Raw genomic sequence first — 18,594 nt, 5'->3', positions numbered from 1 at the left:
TCCAAAACCAATATGGGGAAGAACAGGTGGGGTACTCAGGTGTGGACTCTGGGGCGACGTTCCCCACCTCGTTACGCAAGACCTCCGTCCAAACTCCGCAACCCTTCTCGCTTCCACAACAACACAACATGGAAATCCAACGCCCACGCCGTATAATGGCTCTTGGAGCCCCAGGCTCTGGCGTCCTCCATCTCCTCAAAGGTATGCCCCAGCCACACTTACCTTGAACCCCACTAACCCTCACTCACTACCAGACCTCACTGGTTCCGCCCCAGAACTCCTCTCAGACACCACAGCTGGCCTATCACACACCTACACCCTCAGCACGCGCTACTACTCCGCTACGCTCCCCATATGGCTGGACGAAATCCCCTCCGTCTCCGAATGGCGCGCCGAATTCACAAAGCCCGAAGCCAGAGAAGTCGTATCCGTACTCGGGGCGTGGATATTTTGTTTCCGAAAGCCCGTGACGCAGGACCATGTCAACGAAATTAAAGAGGCACTACAAGCTATTGCCGATGTCATTGAGAAGGCGTGTGGGTATGGCGCTGATATGGTGTGCCTAGCCGTTGCGATGCCGCAGTCTACGACCCCTTTTTTGGAGCTGGAAAGTGAGGAGTGGGATGGGATTTGTATGGAATATGGGTTTGAGTTTGTGGATGTGGAGGCTAAGGGGAAGAATGCGTTTGGGGAGGCTGTGGGTGTCGAGAGGGTGAAGGATGCGCTGAGTGCGCACAATTGGGAGGGTGGGGATGGTGATGTGGGGTTTGATGGCGAGGAGGATGCGCAAGGGTTTAAGGAGAGCTTTGAATTGGAGGAGGTGGAGATGGGGATGGAGCTTTTGGGGATGAAGGGCGCGGTTCATGGGGCGGAGGAAGAAGATGAGCGGGTACAGGTTGAGGAGCTGGAGAGTGTGATGAGGAAGATGGTTGCTATTAAAGGTGCGCCTTGCGTTTCTTATTGAGCTTTTATCTACTTTTTGCTAACTACTGTTTATCAGAGATGGGCGAGAGTATGCCTGAAGCAGAGCGAAAGAGATTCGCCGCCAAAGCTGTCAACGACTTAATGAAGGACCTTTGAACTTCCTGTCTGCACCATCCTTTTGCTTCTCTCTTCCAACTTAGCAAGCATTCACCTCAAGCGAGGGCATTACCTTACAACACCCCGGCCAGATAAAGTGGACTATACCTCAGCTCCGCTGCCCCAAGCATATCACAAACGGGAAATCCATTTCTCTCTTCGGCTCTCCATTCTCGGCTTCGACCTCCTTCCTCAGTACAAACGCCTCCTCAACCTTCACCATATTAAATCCCGTACCATCAATTATCATCTCCACCTCGTCCTTTTTAATTCCATGTCTCTCTACGCCTTCCCTCTTGCTCTTCGGATGAAACCTCACCGCGCTCTCGCCAAAATCTTCATAATCCGTCAACGCAATCCTACCCCCTGGCTTCAAGCATTGGAAAATTGTGGCAAAGACTGCGGGCATTGAGGGGATATGATGTAATGTAAGATGCGAGACTACGAGGTCGAACCTGTACGGTTGGTCGTGGCCGGATTCACCACGTCGGCTGGCGAGCGCTGCGGCTGCTCCTTGGACGTGTACATCATCTGCTTCTTGCACCAGCACATTCACAGCAGCGAGGTTGGCTTTATAGGGATCGGGGAGCACGGCGACCTTTTGGTTGAACGCTGCGATCATGCCGTCTGCGGTGTCGACGCCGACAAGCGACCGAACGAGCGGGGCGAGGCGGAAGGAGAGGAGGCCGGTGCCGCATCCTATTTCGAGGACATCGAGGTCTGGAAATTATAGGCATTGAGATGAAGAGATTTGGGTGGCAAGGGGGTGCTCACTTTTAGAGCTTCCATCGCTGAAGGCAGGAATGCTGCGTTTAATAGCGTCGAACGCTTTTTCAACACTTTCGACGTGTTTCTTATTCGAGTCCCATGCAGCTGCCTCGGCGTTGAAGCGGAGATTGTTGACTTCCAGAGCGTTTGGTGTTGTGGCTGCCATTACTGTTTATAGGGAGGGGTGGAAGTTGGATGTGACGACAGTCGAGCTTGGGGTTTTGGTTAAGATGGTGGGGTTGCGGGGCTGTTTCGGACTGATATCAGCAGATCGTTGAACAAAGCTAGCAAGCTGATATTAAAAGATAGAAGGCCGGAGATATATTCCTTCGTTTTTTCAAGAATAGCGTGGTATTTGGATGGCTTCGGTTTTATATGTAACCCGTTCCCCTTCCAGATCTCAGTGTTCATGTGCAGTAGGGGTTTCTTCCGACATCGGACTTCGCCTTCGCATCTATATTCTAGAAACAACTTAAGCTTCCCTACTAGAGGATTCTTTCACTAATCTCTCCATAGAAAAGCTCTAGAAAGTTTCCGCCGGCGACTTTGACGTCGAAAGCAGGAGCAGCTGGTGAGTGAATGTCCCCGTTCATGCTAACCCACACTTGGATTTAAGCTTAAATCTATATTTGGGTACGGACATGGATGCACCTCGTAACGCCAGCCTTCTGTCCTCCCCCCTCCGGTCAGGTAACAGGTTTGCTCCACCTCTCTCAGCTCTCCTCGCTCGCTCACTCACCTTGCTGTTTTGTCCCTCTCGTTCGTTGGCATAGTCACTCGCTACACACTAGCACACATCATGCGTTCCGCCGCGGAATTGCTTTTCTTTGCCCTTGGCCTTTTTGAATATACATCAGCGTCGTCGTCGTCGTCGCCCTCCTTCAGCAACGCAGTGACATGGATCCAATACGGGCAAAGCGCTGTCGTGAAGCTCGATACACCGGGTTATCCGCTCTGGCTGATGGACAAAGCAAATGCACCCATCTTGCACGAACAGGCCGGGGATTCCTACTGGCCGCAAGACAAGCCGAGCGCGGTTCTTCTCAACTTAACAATGTCTCTTGATAACAAGACATTATTGCTAAACCACAACCCCATTCTCCCGCTCTCAGACCCAAATGTCCCACCCCTGATTGAAGCATACCAAGTCCCGGCCGACATGACCACCACGCAGATCAGAGGATTGGTGTCGAACGGACTGTTGAATAGACAGTGGGAGGGTTTGACGCTTGGATGGCGATATCTCGCACTCGACTACGACCGGCTTGTTTGGGCGGATCCTGAGACGGGGCCATACCAGAACCACGTCCCAATTCTACGCTTCCGGATCATGGGTATCGGCGCACATAGTCGGAATGATGTGCTGGACGTGGAGAAGCAGCAGGTTGTACATGTCACGCTCCAGGACTGGAAACATGGCTCTTCGGATGCGAAGGATCGGTCGTATGGGATTACCAAGATTGAGTTGGTGGATGTGGAGGAGTCGTACGCGTATGTGCCGGCGATGGAACCGGAGCAGGAGGAGTGTTCGCTGAGGTCTTGGAGATGTGCGGATAAGGGGTTGTATCAGGAGGGTCCGCCTTGGTATCGGTTCATTTGGAGGGAAAGGTTTGATTGGTATGGGAGGGTTGGGTCGCTGAGGCATGCGGTGGTTAGAAAAGTGGATGTCATGAGGAAGTTTGTGGCGGATGCGGGACCCGCGATGGTTTTTGCGTTTGTCATTTTGTTTGGGGCGGCAATACTGGTTATGAGCATGGTTGGGACTATTGGGAGTTTGTGTAATAGGAGGGAGAAGACGATCAGGGAACTGGCAGAGGACGATCGGTTTTTGGGGGAAGAAGCGGACGAGGAGAGGTATTTAGACGACGAGGAGGAGAAGGAAGTAGTTCCATCCCCGCTCCCACCAAGGTCTGGTCAGGACAAGGAGGAGGCTGTACTGATTGACTTAGGCTGCTGAAGCGTCCTGAAACTAACTGGAGCTTGGCATCTTTGCAAGGGCTCCGTCAAGGTGATGAAGATACCGTGGGAGCGGGGGGCGAGATGTTGCAGCACCGTTGAGATGAACTTTAATGTAATCATAGCCCCTCTAGAGGGTAATGTTTTCACATGCCGTAAGCTTGTCACGTCAGGGCGATGAATGAGAAACTATGTTCTAGCACCAAAGCATGATGCTGCTGTAGAGATTCATTTTCATATTCACCATCCAGCCTTCACTCTCACGATCCACACCATACCATGAACACTATCCATGTCTCCCACTCGCACTCTCTGAAGCACGAGGCATGAAATTCTACTCCAGATCGTCTCTGAGCATGTTTCGATGACGCGCTTGGGAAGGTGGGGTTTACGATTGGACGAGGCATCGAGCATGGAGACATTCACAGCGTTACGACTGTGCCACAGTTCACCGGGCAGGCAGCCGTCACATGGCATGGACATGAGGTACATTTCAGCTCTCATGGGCGGCGAATAGAGACAGAGAGACGACTGAGGGGGGCGAAGGGAGGAGTGAATGGCGAGCGGCAGGCTGCCGTTAATTTTATCCCCGCAGCTCTCGTGACTGCGCCGCCTCGAGTGCCTCAACATCCCTCGAACTCAAATCCAGAGGCCGACAAGCGCAAGTAGAAACGCCAACAATTGCAGGCCCCGCAGGCACCGGCACCTTTTCTCGATCCATTGCACCTCGCAAGGCTATGCGATATAGCCGACGACACGACCTTTGCCCCGCCGTCGACACCCTTTGACGTTATCCGATCATCCCACAAAACCCCGAGCACGCTGAACCGCCGCAAGCCGAACACAAATATGTCTACCGTTTCGGGGAGTGCGTCGAACGCCTCTCCGCCAGCGCAGCGCACTGCTCCCCAGCAGCACACCCGCACCTACCAAGCCTGCATTCCGTGTCGGCGGCGCAAGGTTCGGTGCGACCTGGGGCCTGTCGACAACCCCCATGAGCCGCCTTGCGTCCGCTGCCGGCGCGAGAGCAAAGAGTGCTTTTTCTCTGCCACCCGGAGGAAGAGGAAGCAGGATAGCGGCGAGGATCAGGACGACGGCGGGCTGTCCGACTACGAGATCCGCAATGGCAGGAAGCGGTTGAGACCCAACGAGGAGCCCCCCCCAGCCCGCCCCGAGCCTCTCCAGATCAACAGACCCACCACCACGACCGCATATGTCTCCCAGCCTCTGACTCCTGGAGGCTCTGTGGGTCGCTATGAGCCGCTGCGCCGACCTGCGCAGAGCTTCAACCCGCACAACGACGAGGAGGACCAGAAGGTGAACAACCAGACGGCGGCGATCCTGCAGACGAAAGAGGTTTACAGCGGACACGATGCGCTGAACCTGCTGTTCGAGGCCGCCGGGCGCAATGGCGACATCGACCACCACAGAACTGGCAGCTCGGGGAGTCTCCAGCGCCCGACGTTGGGACACGGTAGCACGCCCGGCTCGCAAGCAAACTTCGCCAGCCCCCAAGCGAGTGCGGTCCACGGCAAAGACGGCCGTCAGTCGCGGGTCGCTGCAGAGCCGTCAGCAGATCCCGTCATTGCGTCTAGCTATCACAACCTCCCCGATCCGCCCAACGAAGCCACATTTGCCGACGCTGCGAAGGCGTGGTCGAGGTTCCGCTTTGTGCGGGCCGGATGGCTCACAGCGAAGGAGGCGATTGCGTATATGGACTATTTCTACATCTACCTCTCGCCGTTGACGCCCATCGTGGTCCCCGATTACCGCGACCATGCGCTCCACAGCAAGCTCCTCAAGGAAGAGCCAATGTTGACGGTTACGCTTTTGACCATCTCATCCAGGTTCGTCCGTCTCAATGGAGCGGGCGCGGCTTCTCGAGCGTATGCCATCCACGAGAAGCTTTGGAAGTTTCTTCAAGGAATGATTGATCGCATGATCTGGGGACAAGAACAGTTCGGCGGAGGCTTCTGTGGCGCAGGACAGCAGCCCGGATCGGATGTGAACCCGCTTTCTCGAAAAGGGCTGAGGACGCTGGGCACGGTGGAGAGTCTAATGCTTCTTACCGAGTGGCATCCGCGAGCGCTGCACTTTCCCCCCGGAGACGACGATGATGAGTTGGTAGTTCCAGATGACGGCCCCGGAGACGGCCATACGACAAATGGCAGCGATTCTGCCGACCTATATAAGGGAGTCGGGGGCCAACGCATAGACAGCTGGCTCGAACCCTGCTGGCGGAGCGATCGAATGTGTTGGATGCTGCTCGGAAATGCCATGGCTCTAGCTTTCGAGATCGGCGTGTTCGATGACACAAGTGAGAAAGAGTTTGAGCAGGCTAACTCACACCTCTCTCACGCTACCGTCAAGGCTTACTACCGACGGAAGAACCACCTCAAGGACCTACTGATCATATATGTCACTCAGACTAGTGGCAGGCTAGGATTGACGTCGATGCTTCCACAGGTCCAACGCGAACCTGACCATTTCCCGCATAAGACGCCGCTCATGAGGTACCAGGATCGCATAGCCCACATTCAACCACCGCCGCCTCAAATCGGGATGCGGCCGGATGGACAGCGTCTCCCGTATGAATCAGTGGCCACTCAGAATCGACATGCAGTGCAAGATTTGGTGCTTGATTTCTGGAACTGGATCGCCAAGGTCATGGAAGGAGGAAACCTCAAATTGTTCCCAAATCGTCGTCAAACGAGGGAGCTGTTGAAGACGGGGAGGTACGAGGAGTTGCTGAGGGAGTTCCAGACTCCGTTGTTGGACTGGAAGAAGAGTTTCGATGTGGCCCAGCAAAGTACGATTGGTTCCCCGAGAAGGGTTTTTTTATTATCATTTTTTCAGTTCCGTACTGACAAGTTCCAGTTCCCACCCAACTTCGGCACGTTCTTACCATCGAGTATGAGTACACTCGAGTATACTTGAACTCTCTAGCGCTACAAGCAGTCGTCGAGCGTTGTACTCACAACTCGCCAATGCAGAACCATGCTCAGCCGAATGGCTCTTCAAACACCTCACGAGATGGCGGTGCGATTCCGTTCAGCACCTTGAGCAAGATGTACGGAAACGACAGGCACTACATCGACGAAGTTATCGATGCGAGTCGGAACGTCCTAAAGGTTGTAGTCGACGGACTGTTCCCTCACTACCTCCGTCACGCTCCCGTCCGCACGTTCTTCCGCATCGTCTCGGTCGCCATCATCCTCCTCAAAACCTTCGCCCTCGGCGCCACAGAAGACGACGTCGCCTACTCCCTCGGCTTGCTCGACCGCGGAGTCGAAGCCCTGCGCCAATCAATCGTCGACGACGTTCATGTCGGCAACCGTTTCGCCGATCTCGTTGAAACCCTAACCCACCGCATCCGCGCGCGCTTCGTGCGCATGGCCGCCAGCGGCTCTGCAGGAATATCCCGTGCACCAAGTCACTCCCCCCCTCGCACCGGTGGCCAAACACCCATGATGCCGCCACCACCCCAAACGCACCAACACCCGCCGCACCTCGCGCCTCCCTTCAGCGCCAGCAACAATGCCCACCAGCACCAACACCAACACCGCTACCACAGCACAACGGGCTCCGGCAGCCCACCACTGCACCTCGACTCCACGGGCCGCTCAACTCCGAATCCCGGACGCTCGACACCAAATCCGAGTCTCTGGGGCATCGCAACAGAAACCTACGATCCGAATTCGAATTCGATCTCCATCATGCCGCCGCCCCATTTTGGACCTCACCAGTATAATTTTATGGAGCAGCTGCAACATCACTCACAGTCGCATAGCCAGAACCATAGCAATATTGGTGGTGGAGGAGTGGATGCGTATAACCAGGATTGGTTGGCGTTGCCACTGGATCCATTACTGAATCAGTGGGGAGCGGATATTACGCAGACGGCTATGGGTCCGGATGTAGGCGGGATGGATATGTTAGATATTTTGCTGAATATGGGGGGGCCGCCGGGGAGTGCTTGATCCTGGTATTGTGGGCGGGTAAAAAGGGGGAGAGTGATGAGGTTAGTGGCGAGATTGGTGAAGAGGATTTTGAAGACTGAAGAAGGTGAGGGTAGGAAGAGAGATATGTGTGTGTTTGCTTTGTGCTGATTCTGATTCTGATTCTGATTCTGATCCTGATGCGGCGGTGGCGGTTGCTGTTACGATACCCCCGACTCTTTTTCTCCGATGCCTTCTCCCTCTTTTTTCTTCTGCTGAGACGGACTTGGAGTTGGGGTCTCCCTCACATTTCTCTTTCTCTGTTTTCTCATTCGGAGTGGTGTGAGTTTGTTAATTTGTCGTTTGATACGATCAGTTCTCAAATTCTAGCAGCGAGCGAGGGAGTCTGTCCACCTATCGGGCGGTATTTTTAAACAGCCAATCTCGGAAACTTTCGTAATGGTCGTACTCTTCGGAGTCATGGTGAGCGTGGGAGGGCGCAGGGGTGTTTCTAGGCTGTTCTGATCTAGGAGGGATAGGGATGTGGAGACGGAGTTTGAGCTCGAGCTTGAAGGAGAGATAAGGGTTAGAGCTAGAGCTAGAGCTAGAGCTAGAGCTGGCGCTCATTGATCTCACTCAAGCAGCTACGGTCAAGGGTTCGATGTACCTTACTCTACGGTGTAGAGATGCAAGGACAGGAAGTAGAGGAGGCAGGAAATGATATGTGTTTGTAACTCTAAAACTCTGTCAGTTTTCAGTGGGTAAGTGGTTGAAAACTGTGTCATATGGGGCATTTATTACCTCAGCCATCTTCCTCACATAGTGTGTGTAAGAAATATGAAACCAAATTCTAGAAATTTCATGCAAACATGTTAGCAAGTTGGTGAGCGAGCCAAGTTTGTTCTTGATACACCACTCATCTCTACACTCGGGTCCAGAAACCCTCGTCTTTTCCTCCAATGTGGCTAACACTGCAAATATAAATGCACATGCACATGCCTACTATCATACATTTTAGCTCCTCCGTCCAACCTGCCTGCTGATGGCCATTTTGAAATGCGAGGACAGAGAGAGGGGCGTGGAAGGTGTTGTACGGTATAGTACAGGATGCATATGTGAATAGGGTTGATGAGATTCGTAATGGCCGTGATAAGAGAGAGTGGGAAGAGCGGCAGGTGCCAAAAGATGAAACGACGCGAGAGAGGAAATGAAGCAAAAGAGAAAGAATACCAATTTTGGAAGAAAATAACAGAAACAGGATGCATAGCATTGCAACTCTGTACTTACTACCTTCATCTTCCTACTAATGCCTTTGTGCTCATAGATGATACCGGACAGATCCTTACCATCTCCCATTCTCAAAACCATCTGCCGCCGCCCATCCCCATCCCATCACCCCAAACATCGCTAGTGCCCAAACCCCTCATATCAGGCCCTCCGAATGGATCAGCGCTCATACCCCCGTCCCGCCACCCGTCATAGCCAAACCCGTTTCCCACGCCCCAAGAATCTCCCTCATACGGGGCCAAAACATCACCCCTCCTTGGGGCCCCCAACATCGCCACCCCTAATCCCAGTCCTAGCCCTGATGACGACGTAACAGGCACCTGCACCGGTACAGGCATAGAGACAGTCGTCGTAGCACCCCACAACCCGCTCGTTTGACTTCCTCTCCCATATCCATTTCCCAAACCCCCTAACGCCTCCCTAACCTTGAGAACATCAATATGTGCCGCCCCACTCTGATCGATCAAATTCAGAAATCGGTCTCGGAATACCATCTCTCGTTCCAGCTTAATTAAATTCGGTGCCTCTGGTCTCCCTCCGCCGGCTCCACTTGCAGTTGCAAACCCTATACCCACACCCATACCATCCCACCCATCGCTCCCCCTCCCTGGTCGCTGAGCCAAAAACTTCCTCGCCCAAGACCTTAAGCTAGGATCTGGTTCCCCGCATCCATCATATATCTCCCTAAGCACAGTAATCGGGTCTTCGCGCGTAATACACTGTGCCTTGAGTCTTTGAATCGCGATTCCTTTGACGTCGTCGAACGCTAGCGCGTTTGCGAGTTTGAAGATCCGGATATCAGTCAAGAGAAACGGCTGGGAGTCTCTATGCGGGGGTTTGATAACCGGTGGCCCCTTCCTCCCCGGTGTGGTTACAGGGACGATATCAGGTGAATATGATCCGGTGTACAGGAGTTCGAGCAGTGCCATGAATGTCTCCCTTTGCACATCTTCTGGGATAGCGAGGAATCGAGAGGCGTTAAAAGCTCTGCGGATGGAGGAATAAGCATCGATTTTGTCTCGCGGGATTTGGATGCATTTTTCATCGAAGACAAATTCTACAGCATCAGCGGAGGGGGTTGTTTGTGCGCGGGGGATTTCTTCGAGATTGTCAGCGTCTTTGGATTTGGGGTTGTAGATCAGGATGGTCGACTTCTGTGCGGACTCTGGGAGCTCGAGGGTTGGGAGGCAGTATGTTTTGTACCAGTCATCGACTTCCGTTTCTAGGATTGGGTCGATGTCGGAGTAGCAGTGTGTGCAGAACCATTTGGAAGTGAATCGGTGGCGGGTATGGTAATTATCATAGAGCCCTCGAGGAAGTGGGTGTCCGAATCCCAGTGGAAGAGGCCTGGCTTTGGCGCCAGATAAATTCTTGATGGTGTGCATGATTTTGCCGAAGTGCACGCCATGTGCGAGACGGCCATAGTCCACCTCCTTCTCTTCTTGCGGACCACATGCAACTAGAAAATAGGCGTGAATCATGTGGTGGATGAGGCTAGCAATGATAAACTTTGAACTTGCATATTGATGCAGATCGGCATTCAAAATGATAGAAATGCGATGGACTCGCTTGTTCGGGCTCTGCCCAGGGTTGAAGGTGACTCCAGATACATCGCGTTGTATGCTCCTGATACCTAGGAAGACGGCGTCCTTCAAGTGGCCGGCGAATAGAATCTCGTCAAGCTTGTTGAAGACTCGATACGCAACGTCCCGAGAATGTCCCTCCTTGGTGATTCTTTCAGCGAATATTCGAACCTTCTTGAGAGTATCTGCAACATCTGGAGAGTTGGCCTCGTCGAGATGATTGACCAAAAAAGCAGTAGCGTACTCAATATTCCAACCAAGGTTCCTGTCACACCTTAGCCGTTCATCCTTTAGCCTTGATACGAGGCTTGGGGGTGGTCGAGGAATGCATGACGGGACACAGTCGTAGGACGAGTCAGATTCAGAATCAGACGAGTGTCGGTAACGACTAAACCCTAGAGGGTCACCATAGGGAAAGAGTGGTAGGTGGGAATCGAATGGCATGAGGGCAAACCAAAGCAGGGGTCATTGCGTAATTGCCGTGAGGGTCTACTGACAACGGCGCCATCGTAGTTATATAGATCAGGCGTTATGATGCTGACGATCCCCTGTTGTTGTGCGCTAAAACGGTTTGCATATGTGCCGGGTTCTACACAGAGTCGGCGTAAAGTGTTGTAGATGGGGAGTTTCGAACACGTAGTAGGTAGCAAACAGCTGACCCCTTAGTAAACGTTGTGCACAGGGTTTAAGCCGAGACACGCGCACGAGAGCCGGCACTATTGATGCGTCATACTCTCCTGGGGTAGTGTTCAGGGCCGTTGGAAAGTGAGTCCAGACGTGACGTTTGGTGCGTCCGTTTGCAAACAAGATATCCTCCAGACATCATGCGACAATGACGGACTAACGGCTCGAAGAGATGTAGCACATGGTAGTGCAGACCAAGGGAGGAACAATACTCTGGCACAACCGACGGGTACTGTGATTTCAAAATGCACGGGGGACAGATTGGTTGACATGGCGTGTGGATGGCCCAGCAGACATAGAGCAGGAGTGCGAAGAGACTAGTGAGGCGTAACGCACGTAAGAGGTCACGGGTAGATGAGATAGAAGAGAAGCAGATAAAAATAGGAGGAAAGGTATGTAATTTTGCAAATCCAAAATGAACACCAAGATCCTGCCTCCAAATTACCTTGAGCAGAAGTGCGAGAACTATACAATGTCACTTACGGCGCACCCAGAAATGGATGCTGAAGCGGCGACGAGCTTTCCGGATGTCGAAAAGCAAAGAAACTATCTGCTCGCTCCCGTCCCATTAGTTTGTCGTCAGCCGAAGGAAATACGTGGTGCCGGCCCCTGATGTTGACGCAGGGTCGACGATAAGGGATGACAACATCTGCCGCGGCAATCTTTGACGCTAGCTGCGGATCTTCGTGGACCTTCGAAATGTCGTATCTGAGCCTGACACAGTCGTTGCTGGCGACCCACTCGTGGACGTCTAATACCCGGGACGTCGGTCATAATCGTCACCTGGCCTGTCACCTGGTCGTCCCGATTGAGACCTTCCGTCACCGTAGTGCTTCCGCCTCAATGCGGCCAGCCTCTTCTTCTTGGTATGCGAGTTGATATATGTACCGATAATGAATCCAATGATGTTAAAGAAAGGTACCCAGGTGTGCTCGGGCAGGAACTTCTGGGCGAATGCCAGCGAGACTGGAGAGACAACCCAGCTGACCTTCATGACAGGCCAGAAACCGGCCTTTACGGTCGCGCGTACCTGATGGAAGGTGCGCGCGCCGGCGATGATGGCCATAGAGACCAGGTAAATAGAGTTTTGGATGGGGGCGATCTGGGAAGGATCAGCCGAACAAGTCAGGTTGGAAGTGTCGATGGACTGGAGCTTACAATCAAATTGCTAACGAGAATTTGGAGAATCTTCGCCTTCAGGCTGGTCCTTCCGCGGAAGACCTTCTGGAGGATGCTAATGAGGAAGTGGCCCAGAGGAGCGCTTATAAAAGCACCATAGATGGCCATTTTGGGGACACGGGAGGTGAAGTAGTGGCCCTGCTTGCTCCGGTCATGTGCAATCCAAGACGCGAGGAACTCCTGGAGACCAGAGAGGGTGCCCGAGGTCAGCATCTTGGTGCGCAGCGGGTTGTCCTGCAGTTGCTTGAGATAAGCCTGGTTGCGACATGGCGGGTCAGTGGAGATGCAGACTCAATTCTCAATTGCGCGCCACTCACTGCGAGGTATCCATTTGCGCCGCCGCCTTTGGTCAGGGCTTCGCCGACGTTGTGGACAAGATCGTGCTTTCCTCCTTTCGCTCCCACGACGCCGGCGGCAGCGGTCGCAGCTGCCCCCGTCGTCTTGATCGTCTCCTTCTCGAACTTGACCGACATGGCGGCGACGCTTCAAACTAGCAGGAACAGTCGCAGGCGACGGGTAGGCGCGTCGGGCGTGTTTGTGCAGCAGATTGGGAGCGGGGGAGGTGTCGATGGGCGATGTGAAGCTGACGGCAAGGGCGATGGCTGGGAGTGTTTGTTGTCCGAGTCCCTCGGCCGACCAAAGTGGACTAGCGCCCGCGGCAGTTTTGGATGTGCTTTTGCGGTTGGAGAACGAACGCGCTCTGACTCTGAACACTTCACGCGCTCGCTCTCTCCTGATGTTGGCTTTCGGGCCGTGTTTCGGTTCTCACTGCTGTTCCGTTAAAAATGAGGGTTGGAGATGAAGGGTTAGATGAAAATCGCTGCCTGTTCAACGGCGTCGATGACACCTTGGGCAACAGAGCGATTGCTGGTTCGCATGGCGCCGGTATCCGTTGGCGAATCGATGCGCGCACGGTGAGCGGTAGAGGGCCATGGTCTTGCGAGATTGCCATTGCTAAGAGGGAAAGGGGAAGCCATGCGTCCGGGAATGTGGCGGATGGAATGCGGCTGATCCAAGGAACCCTCGTCATTGTGCTACTGCCACACCCCATAGCTGGATCTTTCTTTAAGCTGTAGAACGCTCCGCCACCATGCTCGCAGGTAAATGTTCGGCATCCTGTGATGTGAGTCCTGTCTGCACTAAATGATAGGTAAGGCCTCCACTCGAAACTTTTCCCTCTCAGTAAAGCTCGTATGCTCAAACTCGTGCGTCTCATACTCATCCACACTCATGCTGGCATACTGCAAACGCAGCTGAGCCGCCAATCGTTCCGCTGCGTTCCTTCACTTTCTCGTCAATAACCTCTCCTTGTTGAAATATGCAGCGGAACATGATAGAGATTTGATCAAGGGCACAAATCTGCATCTCCTTAACCACCTCCTTGGTTCCAGTAAGAGATTCAGAGACCAGTCCCTAACTGGTCGTGTCCTATGGTATGCAATCGCGTACTACCACTTCCGCCCTTAGATCTCGGGTCTTCTCCTAGAGAGGGTCCTGGGAAGGTGAATGGTGCTGATGGCTCCCGTTTGACCTCACCCCGTTGCCAAGACAGACATCCATCAACTTCCCAACCCGTCACCGTCCACAATCCCACAACACAACAAACCTAAGTAAACAATTTTATTTCCACTCACTCGCACGCCGATACTACCTACGCTTCCCTACATTTCACCTTGCAATGTCAATTATGCGCCGCTCTGCTGTCAACACCTCGTGATCTCGAAGCTCTCCTTCCTGCTCAGGTATTTCAACAGCCTGGGGGTTCAACACGCCTGACCACAACACGGCTTCTCCAGGCTAACACAAGAAAGCCCCTCCGTGGACGGAGCGTCCGCACACCTACCGACCACCCACGACCAACCCACGCCTGCACCGCTCCAACGCTCAGCCCTTATGAGAGTAGGTAACATCGATATCAACGTGTCCGACCTCGCTGAAATGCTTAAGACACGGACCGCTCCACCGCGGCGTGTTGCCCCCAAGGCCCCCAACTGCACGCATATCAATATGGACCGCATTTATGGCCGGGACCAGAATTGTTATGTTTGTGGGCGCGAACCTTCCATCGGATTCCTCTATGTCTGTCGTCAGGACGATAAGGTTGTACCGGACACCCCCCTGGAAGGTCCTCGAGTCGCCCACGGTACCTTGGATGACCACTACCATGATGAAGGATTGAAGTCAGATTTGCGTCGAGAGCTAGAAGGAATTGGATTGAGTCAATATGTCATTAGCGCCGCTGAACGAGGGGAGTACACGGCGCAGCAGCTTAAAAAGCTCAAGCTGCAGAAACTCGAGCTCAAACAAGCTATCTCGGATGTCATGCAAGGAAAGCACATCCTTTCTATCCAAGCCAGTCTGAGCGTCGACGCGGACGAACTGAACTGGGCTGCAGAGGCACTCCCAAACAACGACGGGGCTGGACATAGCACTGTTCAAAAGGATCACGTGAGTGCCTACAACTAAATGGTACTGCGAAAGTCAGAACTAACAGCACCCTGACAGATTCCGCAAACATGCACTTTCCGGGCTTGCCACACCTGCCGTCCGTATTATAGAGACCGCGTCTACACATCTTTTCACGCCGTCCTTCGCAACGAGCTCCCACCATTAACTGCATTCGACGTATCCATGCTCCCAACAAAGTCTGCCTCTATCCTCAAAACCATTGGTTTGCTCACCACCCCCACTGACAATGACCCTTCGCCCGTCCCGCTACACCAACCTTCCTCCACGGACTCCACAACTTTGACGACCTCGCGTCTCAGCGTTCTCACCTTCAGAACCTCCCAAACAGACATCTCGGAACTCCGACGCATGCACCGCCCACGGAAGCGCTTCTACAACCTCGGTGCCAGAAACTCAGCTTCTATTGCAGACAGCTTATCTAAACAACTGTCCTGGCGCGCAGGCCTCAAGACAGCCATTCAGGGCATCTTCAAATCTACTCGAGAATCTAGCAGTGAAGGATCCACCATTACGCTTCCCGTTTCTCGAATGAGTACCGTGCGACACGGCATCAAAGAACTGGGTGATCTCGACCTAGGCAGCCTGCGCCACGTGAAACGGCAAAAGGATCGTATGGACATGAGGAATGAAGTTGGTATCGAAGCCACCGAAGGCGTGAGGCGGCATAGTGTAGACGACGGGTCAGAGTCTGCCTCAGAACTCACCGTCTACAGCCGTGCATCAGAAGCCGGGAGCGAAGTTGAAGTTGAAGGAGGTGTCGCGCTGACGGAAGAGGCTGTCGAGACGCATACCCCAGATATCTTGAATGTGGAAGATGTGCATGCTGACATCGAACCGATCATGACACAGGTTTAAGCTAGAGAGCTAATTTTTGTAGTGGTCTTGGCACGCATATTGGGAATCAAAATGGAGTACGACGGAGGAGGGGTCTGGAGATGTGGCAATTCATTATCAATCACTATACCCAAGGCCGCATTCTTTCGGCGTTTGGATTGAGGGAATTTGGACCTTCATACCGACAGGTCAGGCGTATGCATGGACCGTATTCATCCATGTAGATGCTTATATTCATTGGCTGAACAGTGCCATGGGCGAACTGTGCATACCTAATAACGACCTGTACCATCACAATCCTCGGTGCAATGGGAAACTAAAAGAGTACGTTGATGTGAATACATGACGGTGATTGTTCGAGTATTGTGATGCTTGGCATGGTGTTGAGGGCGATGCAGACTGCCGAGGCTGGAAAGAAAACCAACATGCAGGTACGCAGCCCCCAAGGCTTAGCACTTAATTAGCCCCAAGCTCACATCATTCGTCGTAATTGTACGTTGCGGCTGAAATCAATGTACTGCGGCAGCGTATTTCGACTCGTTTCCTTTAGGGCCGTAATACCTTGTCCGGTCTCATTTCGTGTGGAAGGATGCGAGATGAAACGTACGAGTCCGGGTATCGATAATGAACCCATCACCTCAATCCTGGATCCCTATCCCTCTGCATCTATCCTCTTCCTTCCTTTGCTACCTGTCGGCAATTCTCTCTGAACGGCAATGAGCCTGGCCAAGTAACGGCGATCCCGTTGTGGCAATTTTTCATGGCTTCTGGGCTCTCCCTATCCCTATTACGTTGATATGCAGGTACGACTGCCCCTCTTCTTCCCCTTCAATCGACGGTACGAGACTGACTATGCGCAGTTCAAACTTGCGGCTCTCAATACGGAGAAAGAAGTCGCGCCAGAACGTGATCAAAAGGAAGTCCTGATTCCGCATCATCCCGAGGCCGTCCGACACTCTCATCCTACTCTCGAAGCACTCCCGGGTCAACACCCGGGAGAAGTTTATGCATACTATGGACCGGACGACGTCATAAAATCTCAAAAGAGATCTTGTTGGAAGCGGAAAAGAGTATGGGTACTCGCGCTGGTGTTGACGGTCGTGATTGCGTCAACGGCTTTGTGTGTGTCGTTAGGGATTCTTCTGAAGAAACCTAAGAGTGCGACCTCTGGCAGTAAGGCTACACCTACGAATCTTGCGACTGCTACTGTGACTGCTTCTGCGTCGTCTGTTCCTTCCCCCACTGCAAAACCTACCAGCATCGCTTCTTTATCGCCTCTTGCCGTCACCGCGTGGAGAGACAACAACTCAACGGGCACCACTTTTAAGATACGAGTTGTATTCCAGAATGACAAGGGAATGCTCCAAGGCACTTTATTTGACTCCGGTTATAAGAGCTGGGCGAGGAACAAAGATTTCACCAAGGCGAAACAGGGAACTTCTCTGGCTCTCACTAGGTTTCGACATAATATTTACCCCGACGCTATTAATAATGTATGATCTTGGCTTCTGTTCTTTGGCGCAAAGGTTGCTAATGTGCTGTGTAGGACGAGCAGGTCGAGCTATTTTATCTGGATGATGCTGGTACGTCCCAAACCTTGTTTTCTTCTCAACGAGGGAGCTTGCTTCAGTTTGCTAACAACCTTTTAGATCGAATATGCGAATGGAACTGGGATTCTATTAACATTGCCGGCAGTGCCGGATCTATCGACAACCAAACCTTTGTCGCTAGTTCTACCTCAAGACTCAGCGCCTATTGGCCCCTCATCATCCTCCAAGATGTCGATGGTAGTCTCCACGAAATCTACTATGACGCTTTTAGCTACTCAGACACAGGGGGTTGGTACCACCGATCTGCGAACTTAACGATTTATGACGGCGCCGCGCTTGGGTTAGTACCGGTTGCGCAGAATATATCTAAGATTGGGGTGTTCTATCAAGGCGAGGATGGGAAATTGAGGGAGGTCCAGAGGGACAAACTTACCTGGGAGTATGCGTATGAAAGTGAGTGGACCCCCAGTTTTGTGTCTCTTCATTATGGCAGATTCATGCTTTACGGGAAATGCTTTCATGAGATAAGGAGAGCTGACATTAGATTCTTCACAGCACACGCCCTCTCCCAATCTATACCACCCCCTTCCCTCACCCCTCCCCAGTTCGCTGCTTTCTCCCTCACCAACGTCACAAACCCCACCGAACTCGACACATATATCCTCTGGCAGGATACCTCCGCAACCATCCAAATGCAATGGCGAGACGACTCCTCGGGGTGGAAGGGCCCGAAAACGTTCGATGCTTTCAGGGGTGCAGATAACGGAACCGCGATCGCATGTATCACTATGGAAACGTTTAATGAGCCGTTACCTAAAGGCATGGACATCCCTCGGTGTTATTTTCAGAGTGGTGGGAATTTGAGAGAGGTTGAGCTGAATGGGAATCGAGATGGGTGGTCGGTGCTAGGGTATGTACCGCTCGACTAGCGATACATTTTAATGGATCGGAACTCTACATGTGGGCGAGTTCTCTTGCGGTTTGGAGTTGGCTTCCATGAGGATTTCAGGTGCTTGAGGTTTGGCTGGTTCTTGTACGTATGTATTATACCCCGTTCTTTCAGATTGGATGGTTTCAGCACTGCCCTCTGATTGGAGGAGATTTCCCCGATTTTTCAAACCAGGTCGGTCCAGCATATAAATTAAACATCGACACAGGACTCCCGTATAGTATCCACTTTTCTCCTAGATTATAGTACTGCATTATTTCTCCAGGTTCTTCTAATTCCCCTTCGACTTCCTCTATATCAGCCTGTCCTATCTCACG

General features: G+C 52.7%; 8 protein-coding genes across 8 annotated transcripts; 5 read left to right on the top strand and 3 right to left on the bottom strand.

Annotated features, from left to right (window-relative positions):
- Positions 1–128: 128 nt before the first annotated feature.
- BDR25DRAFT_335176 (uncharacterized protein) lies at positions 129–1,080 on the top strand (the record flags this gene model as incomplete). Its single annotated transcript, XM_033692987.1, has 3 exons — positions 129–201; positions 255–941; positions 1,001–1,080. 3 exons carry the CDS (start codon positions 129–131, stop codon positions 1,078–1,080), a joined length of 840 nt encoding a protein of 279 aa, XP_033545601.1.
- BDR25DRAFT_304747 (S-adenosyl-L-methionine-dependent methyltransferase) lies at positions 942–2,164 on the bottom strand. Its single transcript, XM_033690273.1, has 2 exons — positions 1,855–2,164; positions 942–1,800 (listed from the first exon to the last, which is right to left on the bottom strand). The coding sequence occupies exons 1-2, from the start codon at positions 2,012–2,014 to the stop codon at positions 1,190–1,192; spliced, it is 771 nt and encodes a 256-aa protein (XP_033545600.1). The 5' UTR covers positions 2,015–2,164; the 3' UTR covers positions 942–1,189.
- A 388-nt stretch (positions 2,165–2,552) lies between these two features.
- On the top strand, positions 2,553–4,002 carry BDR25DRAFT_304746 (uncharacterized protein). The gene has a single exon (XM_033690272.1). The coding sequence runs from the start codon at positions 2,648–2,650 to the stop codon at positions 3,803–3,805; it is 1,158 nt and encodes a 385-aa protein (XP_033545599.1). The 5' UTR covers positions 2,553–2,647; the 3' UTR covers positions 3,806–4,002.
- A 651-nt stretch (positions 4,003–4,653) lies between these two features.
- On the top strand, positions 4,654–7,784 carry BDR25DRAFT_230590 (uncharacterized protein; the record flags this gene model as incomplete). Its single annotated transcript, XM_033685344.1, has 2 exons — positions 4,654–6,613; positions 6,682–7,784. 2 exons carry the CDS (start codon positions 4,654–4,656, stop codon positions 7,782–7,784), a joined length of 3,063 nt encoding a protein of 1,020 aa, XP_033545598.1.
- Positions 7,785–9,427: 1,643 nt separating this feature from the next.
- BDR25DRAFT_179760 (uncharacterized protein) lies at positions 9,428–10,882 on the bottom strand (the record flags this gene model as incomplete). The annotated part of the gene is made up of 1 exon (XM_033684203.1): positions 9,428–10,882. A coding segment is annotated over one exon (1,455 nt), but the record flags the coding sequence as incomplete, so codon positions are not given.
- Positions 10,883–11,678: 796 nt separating this feature from the next.
- On the bottom strand, positions 11,679–13,383 carry BDR25DRAFT_264615 (uncharacterized protein). Its single transcript, XM_033686879.1, has 3 exons — positions 12,793–13,383; positions 12,455–12,730; positions 11,679–12,398 (listed from the first exon to the last, which is right to left on the bottom strand). The coding sequence occupies exons 1-3, from the start codon at positions 12,946–12,948 to the stop codon at positions 12,048–12,050; spliced, it is 783 nt and encodes a 260-aa protein (XP_033545596.1). The 5' UTR covers positions 12,949–13,383; the 3' UTR covers positions 11,679–12,047.
- A 949-nt stretch (positions 13,384–14,332) lies between these two features.
- BDR25DRAFT_372597 (uncharacterized protein) lies at positions 14,333–16,137 on the top strand. The gene is made up of 3 exons (XM_033697235.1): positions 14,333–14,374; positions 14,423–14,794; positions 14,981–16,137. Exons 1-3 carry the CDS (start codon positions 14,369–14,371, stop codon positions 15,797–15,799), a joined length of 1,197 nt encoding a protein of 398 aa, XP_033545595.1. The 5' UTR covers positions 14,333–14,368; the 3' UTR covers positions 15,800–16,137.
- A 63-nt stretch (positions 16,138–16,200) lies between these two features.
- BDR25DRAFT_52625 (uncharacterized protein) lies at positions 16,201–18,537 on the top strand. The gene is made up of 5 exons (XM_033698700.1): positions 16,201–16,581; positions 16,639–17,271; positions 17,325–17,361; positions 17,428–17,781; positions 17,884–18,537. Exons 1-5 carry the CDS (start codon positions 16,576–16,578, stop codon positions 18,255–18,257), a joined length of 1,404 nt encoding a protein of 467 aa, XP_033545594.1. The 5' UTR covers positions 16,201–16,575; the 3' UTR covers positions 18,258–18,537.
- The last annotated feature ends 57 nt before the right edge of the window (positions 18,538–18,594 follow it).

The sequence above is a fragment of the Lindgomyces ingoldianus genome (genome assembly GCF_010093535.1).
Source record: "Lindgomyces ingoldianus strain ATCC 200398 unplaced genomic scaffold BDR25scaffold_23, whole genome shotgun sequence".
Taxonomy (NCBI): domain Eukaryota; kingdom Fungi; phylum Ascomycota; class Dothideomycetes; order Pleosporales; family Lindgomycetaceae; genus Lindgomyces; species Lindgomyces ingoldianus.
This window is presented reverse-complemented; position numbering and strand designations above follow the sequence as displayed.

What these genes read in the sequence shown, in the direction of transcription:
- BDR25DRAFT_304747 (XM_033690273.1), bottom strand. Translation starts at nt 2,014, where the DNA reads ATGGCAGCCACAACACCAAACGCTCTGGAAGTCAACAATCTCCGCTTC. An exon ending in CAGCGATGGAAGCTCTAAAA is followed by an intron (nt 1,801 to 1,854) that starts GTGAGCACCCCC and finishes TATAATTTCCAG; the next exon opens with ACCTCGATGTCCTCGAAATA.
- BDR25DRAFT_304746 (XM_033690272.1), top strand. Translation starts at nt 2,648, where the DNA reads ATGCGTTCCGCCGCGGAATTGCTTTTCTTTGCCCTTGGCCTTTTTGAA.
- BDR25DRAFT_264615 (XM_033686879.1), bottom strand. Translation starts at nt 12,948, where the DNA reads ATGTCGGTCAAGTTCGAGAAGGAGACGATCAAGACGACGGGGGCAGCT. An exon ending in GCGCAAATGGATACCTCGCA is followed by an intron (nt 12,731 to 12,792) that starts GTGAGTGGCGCG and finishes TGTCGCAACCAG; the next exon opens with GCTTATCTCAAGCAACTGCA. An exon ending in TTCTCGTTAGCAATTTGATT is followed by an intron (nt 12,399 to 12,454) that starts GTAAGCTCCAGT and finishes GATCCTTCCCAG; the next exon opens with ATCGCCCCCATCCAAAACTC.
- BDR25DRAFT_372597 (XM_033697235.1), top strand. An exon ending in TCAAACAAGCTATCTCGGAT is followed by an intron (nt 14,795 to 14,980) that starts GTCATGCAAGGA and finishes GCACCCTGACAG; the next exon opens with ATTCCGCAAACATGCACTTT.
- BDR25DRAFT_52625 (XM_033698700.1), top strand. An exon ending in ACCCCGACGCTATTAATAAT is followed by an intron (nt 17,272 to 17,324) that starts GTATGATCTTGG and finishes TGTGCTGTGTAG; the next exon opens with GACGAGCAGGTCGAGCTATT. An exon ending in ATTTTATCTGGATGATGCTG is followed by an intron (nt 17,362 to 17,427) that starts GTACGTCCCAAA and finishes ACAACCTTTTAG; the next exon opens with ATCGAATATGCGAATGGAAC.